At 47.0% G+C, this 21308-nt stretch overlaps 2 protein-coding genes across 5 annotated transcripts in view; both read right to left on the reverse strand.

The window, feature by feature from the left end:
• Window positions 1-258: 258 nt before the first annotated feature.
• Window positions 259-8115, reverse strand: LOC102418347 (cytochrome P450 26C1). The gene is made up of 6 exons (XM_006090024.3): window positions 7912-8115; window positions 7203-7427; window positions 6418-6693; window positions 4917-5072; window positions 2744-3073; window positions 259-636 (listed from the first exon to the last, which is right to left on the reverse strand). Exons 1-6 carry the CDS (start codon window positions 8113-8115, stop codon window positions 259-261), a joined length of 1569 nt encoding a protein of 522 aa, XP_006090086.1.
• Window positions 8116-9895: 1780 nt separating this feature from the next.
• Window positions 9896-21308, reverse strand: part of EXOC6 (exocyst complex component 6) — a 107116-nt gene continuing 95703 nt past the window's right edge. For all 4 annotated transcript variants that reach the window (XM_014456963.2, XM_023754910.1, XM_023754911.1 and 1 more), the window contains 2 exons: window positions 12234-12346; window positions 9896-11150 (listed from right to left, as the gene is read on the reverse strand). In XM_014456963.2, the coding sequence (XP_014312449.1) occupies window positions 11018-11150; window positions 12234-12346 (246 nt within the window). In that variant the 3' untranslated portion in view covers window positions 9896-11017. The remainder of the gene's footprint in view (window positions 11151-12233; window positions 12347-21308) is intronic.

A 21308-nucleotide genomic window follows, 5' to 3' on the forward strand; every position in this document is an offset into this window, starting at 1 on the left:
GTCCTGGGAAGGGCTTAAGGAGCGTGGCCCCCGACCTTTCCTTCCTAAGGGCGCTGAGCGCGCAAGAGGCGCCGCCTCACCGGCCTGGGCCTTCTCCGGGGCTGTGGCGGTGGCTCGCGCTCGCCCTCCCTCAGAGTCCCGCACAGAGCCTCATTCGGTGGCCGTTTGTTGAACGAGTATAAAGAGCGCACGACCTGGCACCGGGGAAGCGCAGATGGGTGTCGCCAAGCCACTGACCGTGTCCCACAGCGCAGCGGATCAGAGGCAGAGCCCATCTCGCGCTGCCGAATGCGCGAGCGGGTGGAAAAAGAGGCGCAGCCCGTCCACCGGGTGCACGATGGGCACGGTCTGCATGGCGGGGAAGGCAGGCGTGGCCAGTTCCCAGCGCGCCGTGCGCACCAGCTCCACCGCGAGCAGCTGGAGCACCGCCTGCGCCAGCTCCTGACCGAGGCAGCTGCGCGCACCGCCGCCGAAAGGGATGTAATGGAAGCGGCCGGATGCGCCCCGCGCCTCCTCGCCCGAGGCACCGAAGCGCTCGGGATCAAACCCCTCGGGCGGGCTGCGGTACACCGCGGCCGTCTCGTGCGTGTCCCGGATGCTATACATCACGCTCCAGCCCTTGGGGATCTGGTAGCCCTGCGGGGAGATGAGACCTGCCTGACTACGAGGCACCAGGGAACCGGGCCTGAACCGACCCTCCACCCCGGTGCATCACACAGAATTCTCAAAACTAGCAGGAACTTGGTGCTAGCCCAGAAGCTAGGAGACCCCTCTGTGTTCCAATCGCAGGTCCTTCTCTGGTGACCTTGGGCTAGCTTTTCAATCTCTCTGAATCTCAATTTCTTAATTGTAAAATAAGAAGAAAAATGCCCATTTTGTTGTGAGGATAAAATAAACGGGTCTGGCACATATGTTCGTGGTCAGTAAAAGTGATGTTATGTAAAAGTGTTATGTTTCAATGTTTTGTTTTTGTTTTTTCGTTTTTCTTCTGACATTAGATCAGGAAACCTAAATTCTAGTCCTGTACCTACCAGCTGCCTGGGCTGGAACAATGCAATGACAGGGACCCCCATTTCTCTATGATCAGCTCAATTATAAAGCTCTTCTTTGCACTGAACTAAAAACTGCCTCCCTGTCCTTCCATCCATCAGCTGCACAATGATAATGTTCAGGCCTGGTAGTTACACTTTGAAAAGGTGCACATGAGAATTAAACTGGAGAGCCCTTAAAATGTTGGAAACAGCTTTCATAGTCCCTCTGTGCACCTCTGGCTTTTACTACTGTCCTGCTTTTTGATATGTCTTTCTAGCATCATATGTCTGACTATCCTGCTTCCCTCGCCTGAACAGGCTCTAGGTGTCTACTAGGAAGCGCTCAGACAGGCAGGGAGAAAATCTTAAAATCGTGGAGGAGCTCTCTCTTTCTCCTCCCTGGGCCCTGCAGACTGGGGGATGGCTAAGAGCCCTGAGCGCTGCTCACCCTGGTGGGCCTGTGTTCCTCTCCCCATTTCCCTGTGGTCTTGTAGGGCACCCCGACACCTGCAGAATGAAGTCTGAGTTCCAAGATGCAGCATCCAAGATCCTTCTAATCCACCCACCTTTGGGCGGGGGGGCGGGCTGTCCTCTCTCTGTGGTGTGCTGTCCCCATCCTAACCCTTCACTTCTCCAGCTCAAATCCCAACCCTCCAAAATGTTTTGCTGTCATCCAGGACTAAAGATCACTCTCTTCCTCTCACCACATTTGGGATGAGGTGTCTGTGGGGCGGCCCCCTTTCTCTCCATGATTATCTCCTCCAGGGCAGTATCCCAGTCCCCATGGTGCCTGGATTCCTGGTATGCAATGACCAGGGATGTCTGCAGTTTACAGTAAGGGTCAGGAGAGGAGGTGCCCATTCCGCCTGCAGCCTCCGGGGACTGAGCTGGGGAAAGGGAGGACAGCAGCCACAGCTGGATCCCGCAAACACCCTGTTTGGCCAGGTAGGGCTCCACTCCTGGGTGCTGCCACTGTGCAGCACAGCCCTGCCCACCTGGGGTGTAGGAGCAGGAAGAGATGGAGAGCGCTTCCTTCCAGAGAGTAACCGGAAGCCTGGAGTGAGGTGGAAAGTGCCCAAGGTCTTGCCGAGATGGAGCCAGGCCTAGACCTTAAACTTCTTGCCCAGCCCAAGCCAGCCATTAGGAGATGCCAACCCACATTTCCATTGTCCTGTTCTTCCGGAAACTGGCCTTAGCAGAGCCCTGGACAGGTAACAATGATGGTTCTTAATCTTGTGAGGGAGTCAGAGGGGTGAGGTAGGGGACATTGTGGGGTGGGGTGTGGGACATTGTGTGTGTGGGGGGGTCTCTTTGTTCTCCACCCAGATCCACTGGCTAAGGGGGGAAGGGAGCACCCCCCAGATCCCCTGGCTAAGGGGGGAAGGGAGCAGGTTTGATGGGGGGTGTGGGGGGGTTATTGGTCAAACTTGGCTCTAATTTAGTTGACAGACCCACACAGCTGCCAAAAGCAGAGTATATGGGGTCCCTAACCTGTGGCCTCGCCAGGCACTAGGCTTGCGCCCCTTAAACGTGGATCTGGGGAAATGGAACAGAGCTCAGCCCACTTCACAGGTAGCAGAGTGGCAGGTCCGAGAGGGGAAGGGTAGACCTAGCCGGCCTAATCTCCCCACCCCACCCCCACCCCCACCCCCCACCTGCCCCAGCACCGAAGCGGCAGGGGGCGGAGCAGGGGGAGGTGTGGGCGCACTTACGTCAAGCTCGAAGGTGCGCAGTGCGGTGCGGTAGCCCCCGGACACGGGCGGCAGGAGGCGCAGCACCTCCTTGACCACGCAGTCGACGTAGGGCAGACCGCCCAGCGCGGCGAGGCTGAGGTCTGGCGCGCAGCCACAGTCTGACCAGTGCCCCGCGCCATCCCCTGCGGCCCCCGGCGCGCAGCTGCACGCCCGCCCCAGCCCCTGGGCCTCCAGCTCTTGCCGGATCTTGGCGATGGCCGCCGGGTGCTGCAGCAACAGCAGGACCAGGGATGTGCTGGCGCTGGCGGTGGTGAAGAAGGCGGCGAAGAGGAGCTCCACAGCCGACTCCTGCAAGACAGCCCGGCGGCGCTGAGTCTCCGTCAGCGGCCCCGCCCTGGCCTCCAGGTGGATGAGGTGTGAAGGGCCCAAACTGACCTTTGCGCAAAGGTCAGGGAGCTGGGATGTGCCCCTGTGGCAGCTACATGCGAGGGTCCGGGAATCGATACCGTCTGCCGCTTGGGCAAGCCGCAGTAGCAACTGGCAAAGCCAGGATCTATTCTAGCCACTTGCCTTGGAGGTTCCCAGAGATAATGCCAGGAGCTGATTCCGTGCGCTGTTCTTAGTGCTTTAGGTATATTAGCTCGTCCCATTCTCCCCTTCGATTCCCTCCCCCACGTCCTGCGAGGAGGCACAATTGCTGCCCTCGTCTTCTCGGGTTGGACCAGTCCCTGCAGTCGGCAGCCCCAGTAGTAGGACTCGGAGCCCAGTGCTCTTAGCCGTGTGGGTGCTGCCTGCGGCCCAGCTGGGGCTCCTGAGAAGACCGCAGTGGAACTGGGGAGGCGCCTGCAGCAGCAGCGCCAGCCTCGCACCAAAGCTGGCCTGGAGGTGTCTTCCTCCGGCTTAGTGGAGCGGTCCCAGGGAGGGACTACATCTCCTCCCGGTCTGCACTGCCCAGGAAAGCAGGAGGGGCCTGTGGTTTCACCCTCCAGGCCTAGCCCTGGCTGCCTGCCTTCCCCTCCCAGCTCCCTGTCTTCCTTCCTGGCAGCACCCACAGTGTGCTGATACACTGATTTGTGTGATCACAAGATTAAGGTGGACTCCACCCCTCCTGCACCTCAAGGGCCAGGGCTGTGTTTTGATCACTGCTAAATCCGCTGTCCCAGCAAAAGCCTGACACCGACGAGGTACATCACATTTGTGGAATGAATGACTCCGTCCAAGGCTCACTGTCTGCCCTGAACAAGATAGAGAGCCAGGACAGAGACCTTGCAGCCCCAACCTCTTCCCTGGACAGGCCTAGCCTGGCTCACCTGCCCTGAATCCCAGACCAGAACGGAAGATCCTGGCAGAGGCAGCGGGTTTCTTCCAGAGAAGCTGGGACACCTCCTCCCCACCCCTGTCAAGGCAGTGGGACCATCACTCCTTTCCACACGCTCCCCTTCACTGCCCAGAACTGGCCCTACCCTTAGGCTCCCCCAGGACTCGGGGCCCACTGCTCATCTACTTCTGACACCCTGGCTCTTCCAGACTTCACAGCCGCCCAGGAGACAGGGTGGGGATTATCGGCCCCACTTTCAGAGAAGAAACTTAAGGCCGGGCCACACTTTGAGGCTGGAGGAAAGGGGCAATTGAGCCCCAGAGAAAGGATGGGAGTTGCTTTCAGAAGGGCTGAGGTGTTTCCATTTCTGTCTCCTGCTCCCCGACCTCTCCACTCTTTGTGGGGGGCTGTCAAGTATGTCCTGGGGGCCATTCCCCCACCTCCGCCGCATGCGTTGTATGGGTACATCCAGTTCACACAGTGGACATTCAAAACAGGTAGTAGTGTCAGGTGCCAAGGTGCCTTATGGGAAGAGAGTATTGGTTTTGGAGAAGAGGGGAGCTTCCAGGAGGATGTGGAGTTTGACCCTGAGCCCCTAGGATTTGTAGAGAAAAGGAGTGAAGAGGGTTTTGTGGTCAGGAGGACAGCGGAGGTAAAGGTAGGGAGTGACAGAGAACGGGGAGGGAAGTGGAGCTGTTTGTGTCCAGAAGAGCCTAGGACTCAAGCCTTCAAGGCTCCTACTGAGAGTGGGTAGGGCTGAGCCATGGCTGGAAGCCTGGTCTTTTCCCCTTCACCCTGATGAGTGATTGAGGCTTAAAGTGGAGACACACCCTCTAGGACTGCAAGAGGGGAGCAGAGACCGCGCCCACCTACCTTCAGCTCCTGCACTGAGAGCTCACGGCCCAGCTCCCTAGTGCTGTGGATAATCATGGCCAGGGCGTCACCTGGCTCCCCAGCCATGTCTTCATGGAGCTTCTCTGCAATGGCCTCCTCCAGGTGCCGATGTAGCTGGTCCCTTGCCCGGATGCCCTGATGGGCAGGGAGAGAGGGAGGTGGGGCAGGAAGGTTGAGGGGGCCAGGCCTGGGCACCCCCCCACCCCAAATCTTCCCAAGGCTGCTCTGCTGAGTTCCTAACGTTAAGTGTCCTAGCTTAGTTTCATGCCTGGCACATAGAAGGTGCTTAATAAATACTCAAAGTTTGTTCACTTTTCCAATACATCATTCTCTCTTATTTATCAGCTCCCTTTGAGGTAGGCAAACAGTTTCTTTGGTCCTTATGGGAGGATGCCGAGGTTCAGAGGGGTCAAGCAATTGCCTAGAGTCGCACAGCGGTCAGTGCCCATTCCTGGCACAAAGTTGTGGAGGTGGAACCAGCCCACTGCCTTTCCCCTGCATGGGTAGGGACAGTGGGCACCAGTGCAGAGAGCAAGGGACGGACACCTTGATGCACCCAGAAAAGCTCTTGCGTAGAGGACACGATGGGTGTTTTAAGCATTAGCCTCTGTAAGGAGATAGGCAAGAGGGCCAGGGTGTCCCTTCAGAGTTCAGGGAGCAAGTACAACAAAAGCACTTGAGTGCCTGAGTTTTGTAGTTAGACTAGATCAGGTTCAAATCCTGCCTCTCTGCCCCTCTCCTAGCTGTGTGATCTTGGGTAAATTATTTAACCTGTCTGAGCTTCAATTTCTTCATCAACAAAACGTGAGTAACACTTTGCAGGTTGAGAGGATTAAATCGGGAAATGTATCCAAGGTGACCAGCCAGTATAATGCCCCTTTATACATAACTATTATTTTTATTCAGGTGACTGAAAACCGCTGCATTGGCACAGGAGAAGCCCCAGCTCAGTGCGAAGGGAAAGGCGGGACGGGGCTTCCTAGCTGCTCCCTGGGCCTGGCCCTACGCTCTGAAGTCGGAAGAGGCCGCGGTTCTCTAATCCGGAAACTAGCGGGCCCGGGGCCGCGGGCGGGGAGCCGGCACCCACCCCTCTCCGACCCGGGCTGGCGCCGAGCTGGGCCAGGGGCGTGTCTGCGGCCCATCCGTTCCGCAGCCGTCCGGGCTTCTAAAGGGGGCTGGAGGCCCGGCCAGGAGGCGCCGCTCTGGGGAGGGGCTGGGCCGACTGGCCCGGCGCCTGCCACCGAGTATCCAAAGGGAGGCCCCGCGGCTGCTGGGACTGGAACACGTCCCATCTGGCATGGCTCAGAGAGGGTGTGTGGCCCGCCGCGGGTCACACAGCGAGTCAGGGCAGACCGAGGGCACCACCACACCACGCTGCCTCCCCTTCCTGGGCGCACTGTACCTCTGTCGCTCAACAGAAGTGACCTGCGGGGGCGTCTAGGGAGCCTCAAGAGGACGGTCGGGGGCCGGGTGGCAGTACCTTGCGCAGGCCGCTGAAGGGCACGTCCAAGGGCAGCGAGAAGAGGTTCTCCACAAACTGCTCGAAGGTTCGGGACAGCTCCGAGCATTGCGCCTCGTCCAGCCGCAGCCCCAATAGGATGCGCGCGGCCATGCGGAAGGTTAGGGCTTTGGCAGCATCGTAGACCGCCACGGGCCGGCGGGCTGCGCACCAGGAGCGCACCTCGCGCCGCAGCGCCCCCTGCAGGCGTGGCACGTAGCGCTCCAGCGCCGCGCGGCTGAACACTCGAGCCAGAACCTGTAGGGAGCGCGAGCGGTGAGCCCTGGCCGCGGTCCGGCCTCCTCTGCTCGGCAATTGCAGAGGAGCCAAAAGGCCAATTTGGGGACCTTTTTTTTCTAAGTGGCCCGGACCTACACGTCATGGCTCTTGCTCTCGCCATTCCCTCTAGTTCTTTTCTGATGTACAGTCCGCCCCCCTCCCCGCCCCCCGCATGCATCCAGGCTCCCTCCAGCTGCCACCCCCTCGAGGAAGTCGTCCCTAACTCCTCTCCAAGGCTGTTTCCAGCGCTTCTGGTATCTCAGTTACAGAAGATCGGAGATGAAAGGACCTTTAAGTCCCAGTCCTGGCCTTAAAAACCGAAGTCGGAGAAGGTAAAGAACTGGTCCGAGGCCACCCCCTGGTTGGCCAGGGGTTCCGGCCAGGTTCGTAGTGCACCCCTAACAATTAGTCCGGGCCTGCCCCACAACAGGTGCCCGAGGAACCGCGGGCCTGAGGTCCCGACGGCCCCTTCTCTGGTTTTGGCTCACCTTGCGCCGCTGCCGGTGTGGCTCGCCAACCGCGCCGAGCAGTGTGTGCGAGCCCAGTAGGATGTGCGCGCTCTGTGGCCACTGGCTGCGCACAATGCGGTGTTCGCCCAGCAGTATTGTGCGCACATTCTCAGCGCCGCTCACGCGGATCACCGGCCTGCCCAGCAGGTGTGTCTTGAACACGGTCCCGTAGCGCTCCCGGCGGGAGCTGTGGAAGCGCGAGCCCTGCAGCAGGCGCAGCGAAGAGGGCTGGGACCGCTGGGGACCTGGCCCAGACCTCCCAACCGCCCCTGGGTAACAAATCCCTGCTCCAGGCTGGTGCATTACTTTCTAAAAAGTCTCAAATGGGCCTCGTGACTACCCTACAGGAGTTTAGATGCCCCTGCTCCCATTGGTGAAATGAGGAAAGAACTTAGAATGCGGACGGTGAAAGCCAAAGGGCTCACGGCTGAGATGCCCCCTGACTCCTGATTCTATGCTTGCAGTTCATAGATGGCATGCTCCTCAGGCTCCTTCCTAGAACCCTTCTGTTCACCCCACGAGTGTAAGTAGCGTGATGGCAGTCCTTTCGGGGGAGCAGCTGGACGAAGGCGAGGACAATGTATGCTCCGTGGGCAACGGGAAGGACAGGCTACGAACCCTGGGAGGGTCCAGTGGGAGCCAGGGGAGAAGGGGCCATATCGGGGTGTGGGGAACGCCAACTGCTCACCTGAACTAACCAGTGCAGCGTCTCGCCGAAGAAGGGCCAGCCCATAGAGCCCTTGGGCAGGGGCAGGGCGGAGGCCCGGTCCCGGCTCAGCATCCAGCGGAGGGTCCAGAGGTGCTGGGCCAGGCTGAGCAGGAGGCCGGCGCACAGGAGAGCGGTGCCAGCCGCCCCCAGCACAGACAAGCAGCTCAGACCGCAGGGGAACATGGTGAGCATGCAAGGGCCAGGCCGCTCTGTGCTCAGGGAGCAAGAGCTGGGGAGCAGGCAGCGCGCTGTGCTCACCAGTTCTGTCCGGAAAGGTCCTGTCGCTTGGGGGCCAAGACCGAGAGCTATAACCTCGGACAAGGATTTCGCTCTCAAAGCAGACGGGCAGTGTAAGGCGGCCGTGAGCACACGCCTTAGGGAATGTGCTTTCCCCAAGGCGCGCACACTCAGGACTTTTCCTCTCGGGATGCTCACGCCTAGCATCTGCGGGCACCTCCCACCTCCTCCCGGGGCCAGCACTCCCTCCTCTGATAGAAGCAGCAAGGGCGGGCAAAGAGGGGAGCAACTCACCGGTGTTGCCAACCTGGGCTTCAATCACCAGGGCTGTAGACCCCCGCCCCACCTCTCCCTCCCCCAGTCTGTTAACTCTTCTCGGCCCATCCCGGACACATTTATATAGACACTGGCTCCCTCCCTACCGACTGATCCAGAAACACACGACGTGACGCGCCCATGCATATTTAAAGCGCTCTATGCAGAGTACTGATTGGAGGCGGTGGGCTGCGGCGGGCTCGCCGGGGGCAAGGAGCAGGGCGTGGCAGCCGCAGCGGCACCGCGGAGGGACCGGCCGAAATACTCGGGCGGGCGGGGTCTTCGGGTTCGAGCCAGAACTTGCCGGCGGGAGCTCGGCGGCGGGCAAACCGTGCGCACTGAGCTATCGCGCTCTCTCTCTGGGGTCCGCACCCTCCAGCTTCTAAGTGCCCTTTCCCCTCCCAGTGCTCAAAGCTGAGGTTTGGGATTTCTCCCATTTGCTGTTTCCCTTTCGGGAAATTGCGGACTTCGATGTCAACCTAGGCTTCGCACGCGCCTACAAAGAAGATAGCCGGGGTCGAGATTCTCCGATATCCCCACTCCTTCCTGGTCTTTGATCTACCACTTCAGGAATCCTTCAAAAGATGGTCGGGTTTCTAGGTGGTTAGAGCCCATGCCCGCGCACCCAAGGGTTTCAGGTTAGATTCCCGGTCAAGGGCACGGACCAGGGTTTTAGGTTCGACACCCGGCCAGGCCGGGGGCGTGTGGGAGGCAACCAGTCGATGTGTCTGTTTCACATCGATGTTTCTCTTTCTCTCTTTCTCTCTCTCTCCCTTCCACTCTCTAAAAATCAAAGGAAAAAATATTTTCGGGTGAGGATTAAAAAAAAATGATGGTTGCGGCATTGTTGCCCGAAGCCAAAGAGAAGCAGATATCCGAGGGCTCCTTTCGGATCTCAGGGACCACATTCACCATCTCCTTCCGCTTTGGAGGGCCCCCGCCCCAGTCTACACAGTTGCTTTTTGCTTTGCGTCACAGGGCTCCAAATGCCCCGAGGACGCGCACGCAGGTCCCTGTCCCTGCAGCAACCAGAGGGTGGGGAGGTAAAGCGCAGAGTTCCTGTGTTACTGAGAAGAGTGGGGTGAACTCCTCAAGCCTGTTCCGGCTGTGCAAGGCAGCCGCTCTCCGAATTTGGGACACCTCGCCCAAGCCGATGCCCTGGAGGGCTGGGTAAGGCACACCAGCGACAACCACATTCCACAGTCTTCCAAGAGAGCTAGCTAGCTGTTCACCCTCCTTTAGCAACTTCTAAGAATTACCATGTTTTCCATGTAAAGTTTTAAAAGTGTGAAAAACCTTTGGATAAGAGATGGTCAAAAGAACGTTTATTTTCTTTGTTTTAGTGACACCCCATTTCAATAACTAGGGAATAATACCCTTTCTAAATGAAGCAGTTGTTTTAAATCAGGAAGCTCTGAATAGATGCTAGAGCAGCTTATTTTCAAGAACTTGCTCAACCTCTTTTATATTTCATCACAAAATCAAGAAATGTACATATAATTTTTTACACTTATTTTACAGAGTCAAGTAGAAGTTTCTTACAGGCATAAATCCTGAAAATGCAAAAGGAGCATTCAGCATAAATACAATGAAGAGAACATAAGGATCAGACTGCTGTTTCCATTTGGACTGCAGTAATTTACACAAAGGAAAATGTACATTGTTCTAGGTTTTCCAGAGTTCATTTGGTTTGGCTTGTTTCCAAGTGAGGGTACGGTAGGGGGACCTGCTATTTGAAGGAAGTAACCTGACCCCTGTGGTACCTCGTGTGCAGGAACATAGCTACTGTGGCACAAGCTGCACCTGAAGTGGTTACCCCACTTACTTCCTGTCCTCTCTTTTAACTTGACCCAAACCAAATAAATTCTAGAATAGGGTCAGCTACAAACAATATAGTTAGAAATATTACCCCTGCCGAACAGAAACATTGCATCTTTAGAAAATCTAACACTTGTCTTCATATTCAGAATGGTTACATTAAACCACCCAAAGAGAACAAATAATTCACATTCTTATGGAGTTAAATCAAGGTTGATTTCAGGGACCTTTAAAGATTTACCTATTTCCCCTTCAGAGTCAGCAGAATTAGAAAATTTTTGTCTACTTAAATCATATTTAGGTGAAAGTAAAAGCTAAAAGTCAGAAAATGACAGTGAAATATTCCCATATCAGACATGATTGCATTCCAAAACCAGATACTGATGAAAAAACAAAACCATCATTCAAGTCTGAATAAAAAAAGATATGTATAGGCATAAGTTTTTCTAATGTATTAACAATCAGTTTCATATACAATTTTTGACCTGATTTACATATATTTTTATAAGTGAAAAATTAATGTTACATTTTCCATATACAAAATAGTATTCAATTATTTAAAAATCCATACAAATGATATTTATTACTGTCTCTCATTTCAGCTCTCATCAGCGTCTTTCCTCTTTTGTGTTTTTTAATTCTGCAAACTGCCGCTACCATAGAGATAACTATTCAGTCACGAATTTGTTGTCACTGAGTGCATGGGACGTGAAGTCTATGTGTGCTGGGACATACCATTCACCAAACTTCGCAGCTGTTTCATGACTGTCTCTATCAACTTCTGTTTGTCTCGATCATTCTTCCTGAACTGAGCAAATATATTGTTCTTTTTGCTAGTATCCTTCATCCTAGGAACATATGTGAATGAAGAAGCTTAGTAAAAGAAATTATAACTTATGCTGTCACAAGTAAAGAATCTTGGGGTGCTCTGAATTATCTAACATTAAGCCTATGCTTGAAAAATATATTTCAAAGAAAATAAGTACTAATAGAATTAGGGAAATAGGTACCACACAAAAAAATTAGCAGCTTTATTCTACATTCTCTTTAAAGGGGTATTTTTGCATTAGTATATAAATCTAAAGTATATTATTTTCTAATATCATTCCATAAGTATGTTAAAATATATACCCTCTATTAACTGCAAATTATATTCATAGCAAGACAAGGTAAAAGGAAAAATAACATTAGAAAATTTAAAGCAGCAATTTTTTTTTTTGCCTCAGTGGTGTTTCATGGTATTGTAAAATAAATTTACATGTATTTTAAACAGTTCTTTTTCTTCCCAAGTAAAATACACCATAGACATTTTGAAATGTGGGGAAATAATATACACTTTTAATTTAACAATTAAAATTTTTAATAGTGATACTTAAAATGAAAAATGATTGAGTAAAAAAAAATCTGCCACATAATTTGACAGAACCCAACACCTACACTTGTATTATTTTTAATTGGACAAGATACACCAGTAAGTGTCCTGTTACTCCAGTTTTTACTGTTTTATTTTCTAAATCACATGCTTCTCTGCTACAAAGAACCCGGGCCCATAACGGTGGGGTTTGATAGCACTCGCTGGTGGCAGCCATTCCAATTCTGAGCCACATTTTACAAAATAACTTCTTTCCTATGTTACAGCATAAAATATAGTTCCAGTTCTCCCTTGTCTCAAGTAAACACATTTCTAAGGCCAATGAAGCCTGCTACTGAGAGTACAGTAGGAAAAATGTTTTGTTCCTATTAACATAAATAGCAATCTCATACACCAACACTGAAGGGCAAAAAAGAGGCTTATGTTTTGGTTATTAAAATGGACTGAGCCTTTAAGCTCCCTTTAGACATTTCTCTTTTGATGAAAATCTCTAGTTCTTTAATCACTGAATCACAAAATGCTAAAATATTATGTAAAAAAGTTTTCAGAATATACTCACTTCTCCAAAAGAGTAAGGGCTGTGTTTGGATTCACCCGGAGGTACTTAGAAGCTGGCTGTCCATAATCAGCTAGATAAGTAGACCAATCCCAAACCATAAACAGGTCAAGGAGCTGAGAAAAATGGGGAAATGTTAAACCAACTTTTAGCTACTTACCTACAGCTAATACATAAGTATATGCCACTCTAGATCCACTGTAACATGACCTGCTTCTTAGATAAAACAGAGTAAGGAAATTCCTTTTTGAAACTTCATTAACTGCACTTTATAATCAAAATAGTATTTACTGTCTTTTTACTTTTAAAGTCATTAAAATTGTCAGGGGTTGCTTTTCTAATAAAATACTTGATTGCATTTTAAAATAAGTATAAAATGAAAACAGTTAATATTAACTATATTAGGTATAGAGATTTAAACTTTACATATTATTCAGTTCACAAATTTAATAAGGGTTGGTGCTACTAATTGAAGAATGTTAAAGAACTTAAATTTAACCTTTTCTCTTAAAGGTTAAGTATGTTTACCTTTCTAAGAAGCCATTTGCATCTAGACTTTCCCAAAGTAATTTAAACCAAAAGCTCGGATAATCTCAATTAAGTGCATTAAACAACCTCTGCTGGATTCTCCCTGGTGATAGATCCTCAGTAGTCTTATGAAAGGAGGGCTTCAGGACTCAGCATGTTAACTCTAGGCAATCATTTTGTATAAACAAACAACAACAAAAAAGAAACCCTCTTGTTTTCTGTAATGTTTTAAAATCGACTATTTGCTTTATAATCTCCAGTTAGAACTGTTGTCAAATATGGAAGTAATCTTTTAAAAGCAATGCCATGCCTAAACCAAAGCACCAAACTCCTTATCCAACTTTAAAACCCTAATCCCCTTTAAGCCATTTAAAACCAACTTCCTATCCCCATTTGAATTGTTTCAGAAAGCTAAATGCTTTACTTACTACCTTCCTTCAGTTTTTATATTATTCCTTCTTTTTTGTTTTAACTAAGAAGTATACTGCTTTTGCTTTCAAATGAATGAAGCATTTACATTTACGCATACGCTATTCGAGCCACTAAATGTGAGAGGAATAAAACTTCTGGGGTGGTTCAAACCTAAAGAAAGGTTACAAGAAACTAGCTCTTCCTTTGGAAGATAATGGACTTGTTTGACTTTTCCCATCCAACAAACAGCTATTAATAGAGAATTTCTTTGTAAAAGGAGGAAAATTCTATCATGAAAATATTAAGTACCAATATTAAAAGCCACTCTATTTTTTTTTTCAGACAACATTCTAGGCCATACCAAAATTTAAAACATTGGTACAGAAACTACATTGACACAAAGTTAAAATAATATACTATATCTTTTAAAAAAGGGAACTTATTTAAAGTTCTGTGTAATTTTTGACTGTTGCAGCAAGTACTTTTTTTCCTTCCTTTCACAAGGAGGAAAAGTTACTTTCATATTCTCCCATGGTGAAAATGTAAATTTGTGATACTTCTCTGCAATGTGATTTTGTTATATGTTTAAGAACCTTATAAAAATGGTCATTCTCTTTGACTCAGTAATCATACTTATAGGAATCTAACTCCAGGAAACAATAATAAAGATGGACAAAAAAGTATGAGCAAAGATATTAATCTCAAAAATGTTACTTGTGTTATCAAAAAACTGAAGAGAAAAAAAAACCGAAAATAGCCTAAATCTCAATGTTAAGATAATGATTAAATAGGAAGATATATCTACAAGACTATTATGCTGTTATTAAAATTGGTCTACACAGAATTTTAAATAGCTTAGGAAGATGCTTATAATAACTGTTGCTACTGAAATTACATAAAAACCCATCAAAAAAGACTGGAAGAAAATTTGAGAAAATGTTCTGAATGGCTGTTATTTGTGTGATGGGATTATGGGTAATGTATTGTCTTCTTTATTTTCACAATATTTCACAATGGACATGTATTAACTCTAGAGTTAGAAATAAGGTTTGCATATTTATATATTAAATTTCGATAATGACTACTCCTCACAGAGTCGTTAACAAAAGCCTCATTTTGAAGGATTCCTCTTCAGGTTAGGTATGTGTTTGCACAAGTGTGTGTGGGCATGCGCACAGTCAGCAGAAAGTAACACTTAATAACTGTATACTGGCTGTAATCTCCTTTTCTTTCCAAAAGGCATTAGCAACATGACCTTTGGGATTTGCAAGAGGAAGAGGCCTTAACAAAAGTCTGTTTTTCTCTTGTGCAGATCTACCCCAGGTGGGAAAGGAGGAGCCCACTTAATTAATTAAAAACCTACACCAACTCCAACTGTGAATACAGAACTGGTTCTTCTACGGCACCAACACAGACTTTCCTAGATAAAGAAATATTATGCTTACAATTTTCACATATGGCCAGACAATCCTATGCAAATCTCTTACCTCTAGACATTACAGGACCACAAAATTTAACCTACCTGCCCACATGTAGACAAATCTCATCGACATGCTTTCAATTTTACACTAATACTTTATAGAACTACATATAGTGCAGAGTTAACTTGAAGATAGCTGTGGAATGCATTGCCAATGTGGATAAAAGGGCTAAGCACCTAGATAACATTCATTTATTCATTCAACAAATATTGACGGCTCACCTACAAGGAGGCAGCGAAGTAGCATCTGTATTAGGCACCAGGATATAGTATTGAACAAGACAAAGTCCCTGACCTCAAAGAGTTCACATTATACGTGGAAAAGGTGGAGAGGCAGACAGTTAACAAGGAAACAAGTAATATTTTGATGTTAACATGACAAAATTATCTTAAAATAACTATTCACACAAAACCCTAGTATTTTAAACTACCATAACATATAAGGAAGCTACTATCAATTTAATATTAAGTAAGATAGAAACTAATGATTTATGTAGGAGCCAGTGACTGCTTGCTCATTGTTCTCTGCCCATGAATCCAGTGGCTGTAAACTTGAGCACCACTTCAGTGTCTATGTCCTAAAGTATAAATGGACGTGGGTGGAGGAGATATGGGGCCAGCAAGCATGCCGATCTCATATTCTGATTTCTCATTTTCATGTGTGTAAGGATTTTTCAAATGCACCATACTGCATCAATAAGTAAATAGAAACAAACTTCACAAAACGAGGCAGGAAAACGCATAAAATGTGTCCAACAGAAGTGTAACTACTCAGTAGATATTCAAGAAATAACTGGATGATTGATGATGCCAGACCACTATTCCAAGTTTACTTAGGCTTTTTTCTTAGGCTTCATGAGTACAAAAAATGAGCACCCTCCAGATCCCTTTGGTTATGCTGACAGCTCTCTGAAAAAGGCCAACGTTGGCCTGCAGGCAAATGAGGGCCAGTGAACGCAGTCAACTGACTTCCCCCATCTCTCCCAGGATTTGACTGGAGCATTGGTAAAGCCAGATTCCCTCACAAGAAAGCACTGGGTCTAATGTTGAATGCGTTAAACGTTCTCCCTAGAGAAAGAAGCACTAATATTTCTGAATGGTCTTCTGGTATCCCTTATCCATAATTATAAGGTCCTTTTTCATTTTAAAAAATTTTAAACTGAAGTGAAAGATGTAACACAAAACGAGAATGTTATGAAACAAACACTATACCAGGCCGAGTGATGGACTGAACCCATTTCTGTAGGCTGCTACCCATGCCTGCTTTGACTAAGATGCATGATCTCTGATCTTTGGGATGGTTTAAAAAGAACATGACTGCTCTGTAGCCAGAGTGTGACAGGAAGAGATGAGGAAACTGGAGTGATGACAGGTACAACCACTGACACTCACCTTCACTCCACACAAACAGCCAGTGCCTTGGGACCTGCCTCTCACATTCGGTCAGGTTTCATGGGATGCACTATGTCCTTAATAGTAAAACCTTATTATGGAAAACCTCATTTCTCTATCTCAAGTTTTGCTTCCTTAAGATGGCAATACATAAACAATACATTTACTATTAATCACACCAAATCTCTCTCAGTCTTTTAAATAAACAGTAAGACATAGTCTCAACAGGTGAATTTATTATTTAACATATATACCTAAAATTCAAAGATGTAGATCAAATATGAACAAAAACAAAAATCTTCCCTAGATTATCCAAGAGCAATTTTACAATTACTTATTAAAGGATAAAGTTAGGCATATTATAATGAAAATTGGTATTAAGTTCTATAAATGGGTTTGTTCCAATAGTCAAGTAAAGTAATCCACCTTAAATCCTTTTGGGAAGTAAGCAAAGTATGGATCATATAAAAATGAACAGCAAAATAATGTGCCTCAGTTCTATCTCATCATGATTTATAAGATTACCTAAAATTAGTATCCTAACTTTTTTTTCACCAAGGATTCAAAAATACCCTTCATAACTAATCTGATAACATAAAGTGGATTTATGCCAATATTTGTAAGTGAGTTGTAAAAGTTTCACTTCCTCAGCGTTCCCTGTGTGTGTCCACCAAACAAAAAGATTCAGCTTACGGAAAGAAATGGTTGCATGGGTGGTCCCATTTATATGCTCAAATAGTTGAATCACTGAAGAATTCATCTGTGTCATCACATTTAGCTTGCTGACAGTTTCCCATCCTAAGTCTCACTCTATATCTACACTCAAGAAACTTGGGGTCTCAGACCTGTTGAGATCACTTTGTGCAAATGACACAATGAATCTAGGCCAATTTAAAACCATTCTATGGAACTCGAAGTGACTTTTTGCCTTTGTAAAAGTGAACCCAGAGTGCAGGTCATTTTTTCCTTGAATCTGGTTTAGCTTTCTTTGTTTTGGGTCTTTTGGGTTTTGCTTTTGAAGCACCTCAGGGGCAGTGACCCAAGACAGAAGATAAATAAAGTTAAGCCAACCTCAAGAGAAAAGCAATTGGGGATACCAGGTTTGCTTTTGTAAATGTGAACAGTGACCTGGGGGCTCAGGGTCAACCTTAGTCCCCCAAAGTCCCTTTTTCCAAACACCAAATCCACCTGGGACCTCAGAGTTGATTTGCAGATTCCAAAAGTAAACCAGGAGATCATTTTTCCTTTGCCTCCAAAAAACAAAACCAAAGCAAGGGTTCCTAGAGGGCTTCTGAGATTTAAACAACACAAAAATCCTAAACCATAATACAGCTTTACGAAGAAATATGAGTAATTGGGCACGGGGGATTCAAGAAAAATGGGTCTTATTAAATTGGCCACAGTGGGAAAAATACAAGCCCCTTTCTAAATAGATGTTGAAATCAAACGACAAGCTATATGATTTTTAAAGTACTTGGTTTTACCCACTTTCCAGCTCTCTGAAAACCACATTTGGAAAAATCCACATACAGCACGGAAGAGAATCTTAAGTAGCAGACAGAAAGGGCTAGGGCAACACTAGGAAGAAGCAGTATTGTACCTCCCACCCCCTCACTTTTTGTCCTCCTCATGCCTTTTACTCTCTGATGCACCTGAGCCCTCGCCCACACCTGCCTTTCCCAGCGGGCCTCTCCACTCCCCGCCGTGTGAGGACTCGGAGGAGCTTTGAGTATGTTGTGCTGCAGAGGTTAAAAGGCACCGGTCTTTTCAAGTCACCGCACCCAGGTGAACAGCACACAGCAGAGGTAGACTGTTCCTAAAGTGTTCTTGATGGTAAGCTATGTCGTAGTCCTAGATAACTACTTTCCATCCCTACTATTACTACTACTGTCCTAGTTCCAATATAGGAATCACCCCCTGAGGCCTTTGGTCTTGCCTATCCCCTTTGCCTCTCCCTTCCAATATGCCAGATCCATCAACCTTTACACACTGATGCCAGAGATCCAGCTAAAATACAAATTTGATCACACCATTCATTTGCTTAAAACCTTCAATGGCTTCCCGAGTCTTACATGATAAAGTTTTAGTTCTTTAACATGACATGAAAAGTTATTTTGCACCTGATCCAGGTCAACCTTACGGCTTCTTCTCCTGACTTGTAACTTAAACTCCTAAACGAGAAATACTCAGAACTTATAAACCATGAAATGATAAACCTGTACATTTATCACTTTCTTCTCTGTGTGGAGTCTCCTTCTCCTCTTCATCCAGGTAACTTACTTATTCCATAAAATTTAAGTCAGGATTCACCTCTCTCAGGAAGCCTTCGCAGACCAGGTGGTCTTGGTTGGGTTGGCTGTTCCTCTTTTATAGCACCCTCCATATATCTCGAGTAGTTTTCACAACATATTGATATCATTGGTTAATTTCTGTCGATTCACTAAAGAATCAAGTATCAATTAATTCCTTTTGTAGTTGGGTGACTCATGGCTACCTCAGCCCTGTCTCTTTCCAATATCCCAATAGTTGAAGTGCCCTGTCTTCTTCCTAAAAATGACCTTTGTAAGTGCCTCAAAGCTGGTGACTTATTTTGCTTAATATCTGTATCTTCACATTTGTCCCACTTCCTGGTATAAATTAAATAAATGCATGTTGAGATGAACTTCATAGGTTACCTTTTGATATAGAATTTTAAGTCTACACTGAACCCACATCTTACATACTAATAGTTTACATGTAAACTATTAATAGTTAAGACACCTCTGAATTTTTAGTAACATCTTATAATTATTATGAAAGCCACACTAGTCCTTTTTTGTGCTATAGAATATACTAAAATATTTCACAACCAAAGTTCTGCTCTTAAGATTACCTTTTGTCAACCAGTGGTGACACCATCAAACATGTTAAACAAACATTCTTGGGTCATACATTTAATTTTCTGTCCAGATCCATTACAATATCTGCCACTCTTATATAGCAAGTAGTTATGTAATGACTTCACCATTGGAGCTCAGACTTCCAATATTAAGGAAATCAAACCCTGAAACTCATGATTAGAGATGTTTACTAGACTTTCAATTCTCCCTGATGAGTCATTTTGCTTCACTGAAGCAATGAAGAAATAAGATCTGCTTGTATGACTTGACTGTGGAAGAATTTGAACAATGAAGGAAGACAATTCGGATTAGCCAATGAAGAAAAATTGGATGCCAATGTATCTATACTCAAGGATATATTAGAGAGAGTAGGTGCTTCAATGAAGAAAGTTAGACTATCTGGGTTTTCTTTATGTACTCCTTCATAGCACAATTGTTAAGAAGTAAAAAAAGGGGGCTCTAGCCAGTTTGGCTCAATGGATAGAGCATCGGCCTGTGGACTGAAGGGTCCCAGGTTCAATTCTGGTCAAGGGCACATGCCTGGGTTGCAGGCCTGATCCCCAGTAGGGGCCGTGCAGGAGGCAGCCAATCAATGGTTCTCTCTTATAATTAATGCTTCTATCTCTGTCTCCCTCTCTCTTCTTCCTTCCCCCCTTCCCTCCCTTTCACTCTCTCTAAAAATCAATGGAAAAAAAAACATCTTCAGGTGAGGATTAACAACAACAAAACACAAAAAAAGAATTTAAGGGGTTTTGTATCCTCACTCATTTTATTTCTTTCTAATCTTATAATAGATTTTATAATCTTTACTCAAACAATTTTTCAAGAAATATATTTTGGCCCTAGCTAGTTTGGCTCAGTGGATAGAACATCGGCCTGCAGACTGAAGGGTCCCAGATTCGATTCCAGTCAAGGGCACATGCCCAAGTTGTGGACTCGGTCCCCAGTGGGGGGTGTGCAGGAGGCAGCCAATGGATGATTCTCTCTCATCATTGATGTTTCTATCTCTCTCTCTCTCTCTCTCTCTCTCTCTCTCTCTCTCTCTCTTCCTTCCTCTCTGAAATCAATAAAAATATATTTTAAAAAAGAAATATATCTCATTTACTTTTCTAGAATCTAAAAGGAGCTTCTCTTATGCTAGACAATTTATTAACCCCTAGTTATCCAGTTACTTGCGGACCTGATTGTACATGTAATACATTTGTCAGGTATAATTTGCTCAATAACATGTCAGAACCCTGCTGCTTAGTTTGTTCAATGATAAATTAGTTTTTCTACAACCTCACGGCATAATTAAATGTGAAAGAAGGGCAGTAATCAGACTATACCGAAGCTGATTCACTCAGGCGAGAGTGCCTAGCATGTAGCCATGGCTTCCCTGTGGGGCCTGACACTTTCCTGAGTGCTTAGTAACAAATTTCTGGGATAGGGATAGGCCAATGGTGACAACACTGTGACATTCTGGCCATGCAGGTATCCACATGAACTTCAAAATGGGCAATAAGTTTGAAGATGCAGCTTAGTTAAGAAGCAGCTATTGGTAAAGAGCTTCAGCTATGGCTATAAACTTTCACTACAGGCTTATAACAGCAAAACACAAAAAGAAAAACCAAATAAAAACAACAGGGGAAGGGCTTATTTTCTTAGGAAGATAAATGCAGCCTGCGGAATCAAGTGGCTTGTGCCCTAAGCTCTACAACGCTTGCCTGATGTGAATCTGCACTAAGGAGTGCCAGTGCAAAAAGAAATCCCTACCTGACCTCTGGGTAACCTGAACAGGAAATGAGGACATTTCTAAGCAAAATAGGCTGTGTCATCCTGCTAAACTAATGGTTTCCATTGACACTTGCATAAACATCTTACATGAGGCCACCAGAAAAAACTCAAGCCATAGCATCTCTTCTCTGTTTTTGGGTTAATCCTCACCTGAGGATATTTTTCCATTGATTTTTAGAGAGAGTGGAAGGGAGGGGAAGAGACAGAGAGAAACATCAGAGACACATTGATTGGTTGCCTCCTACATGCGAACTGGGCCAGGGATTGAGCCAGCAACCAACGAGGTATGTGTCCTTGATCAGAATTGAACCCGGGACCCTTCAGTCCACAAGCTGATACTCTGCACTGAGCCAAACTGGTTAGGGCAGCATCTCTTCTTTGTGACACATTTTGTTATACGGGCGGCCAGTAGACCGGCACATCTAATATTAAAGCTTCTGTGGTGGAATTCAGCAAAGAAGGGAGAGCCCCTTACCAGGTAAGAAACCACAACCAAGGTACATGCCCTTGACTTGAATCAAATCTGGGACTCCACAGTCCACAGGGCGACGCTCTATCCACTGAGCCAAACCAGTTAGGGCTATTGGGCTTTTATTATATAAGATTTTCAAC

The sequence above is a fragment of the Myotis lucifugus genome, unplaced genomic scaffold, assembly GCF_000147115.1.
Source record: "Myotis lucifugus unplaced genomic scaffold, Myoluc2.0 scaffold_66, whole genome shotgun sequence".
Lineage (NCBI taxonomy): Eukaryota > Metazoa > Chordata > Mammalia > Chiroptera > Vespertilionidae > Myotis > Myotis lucifugus.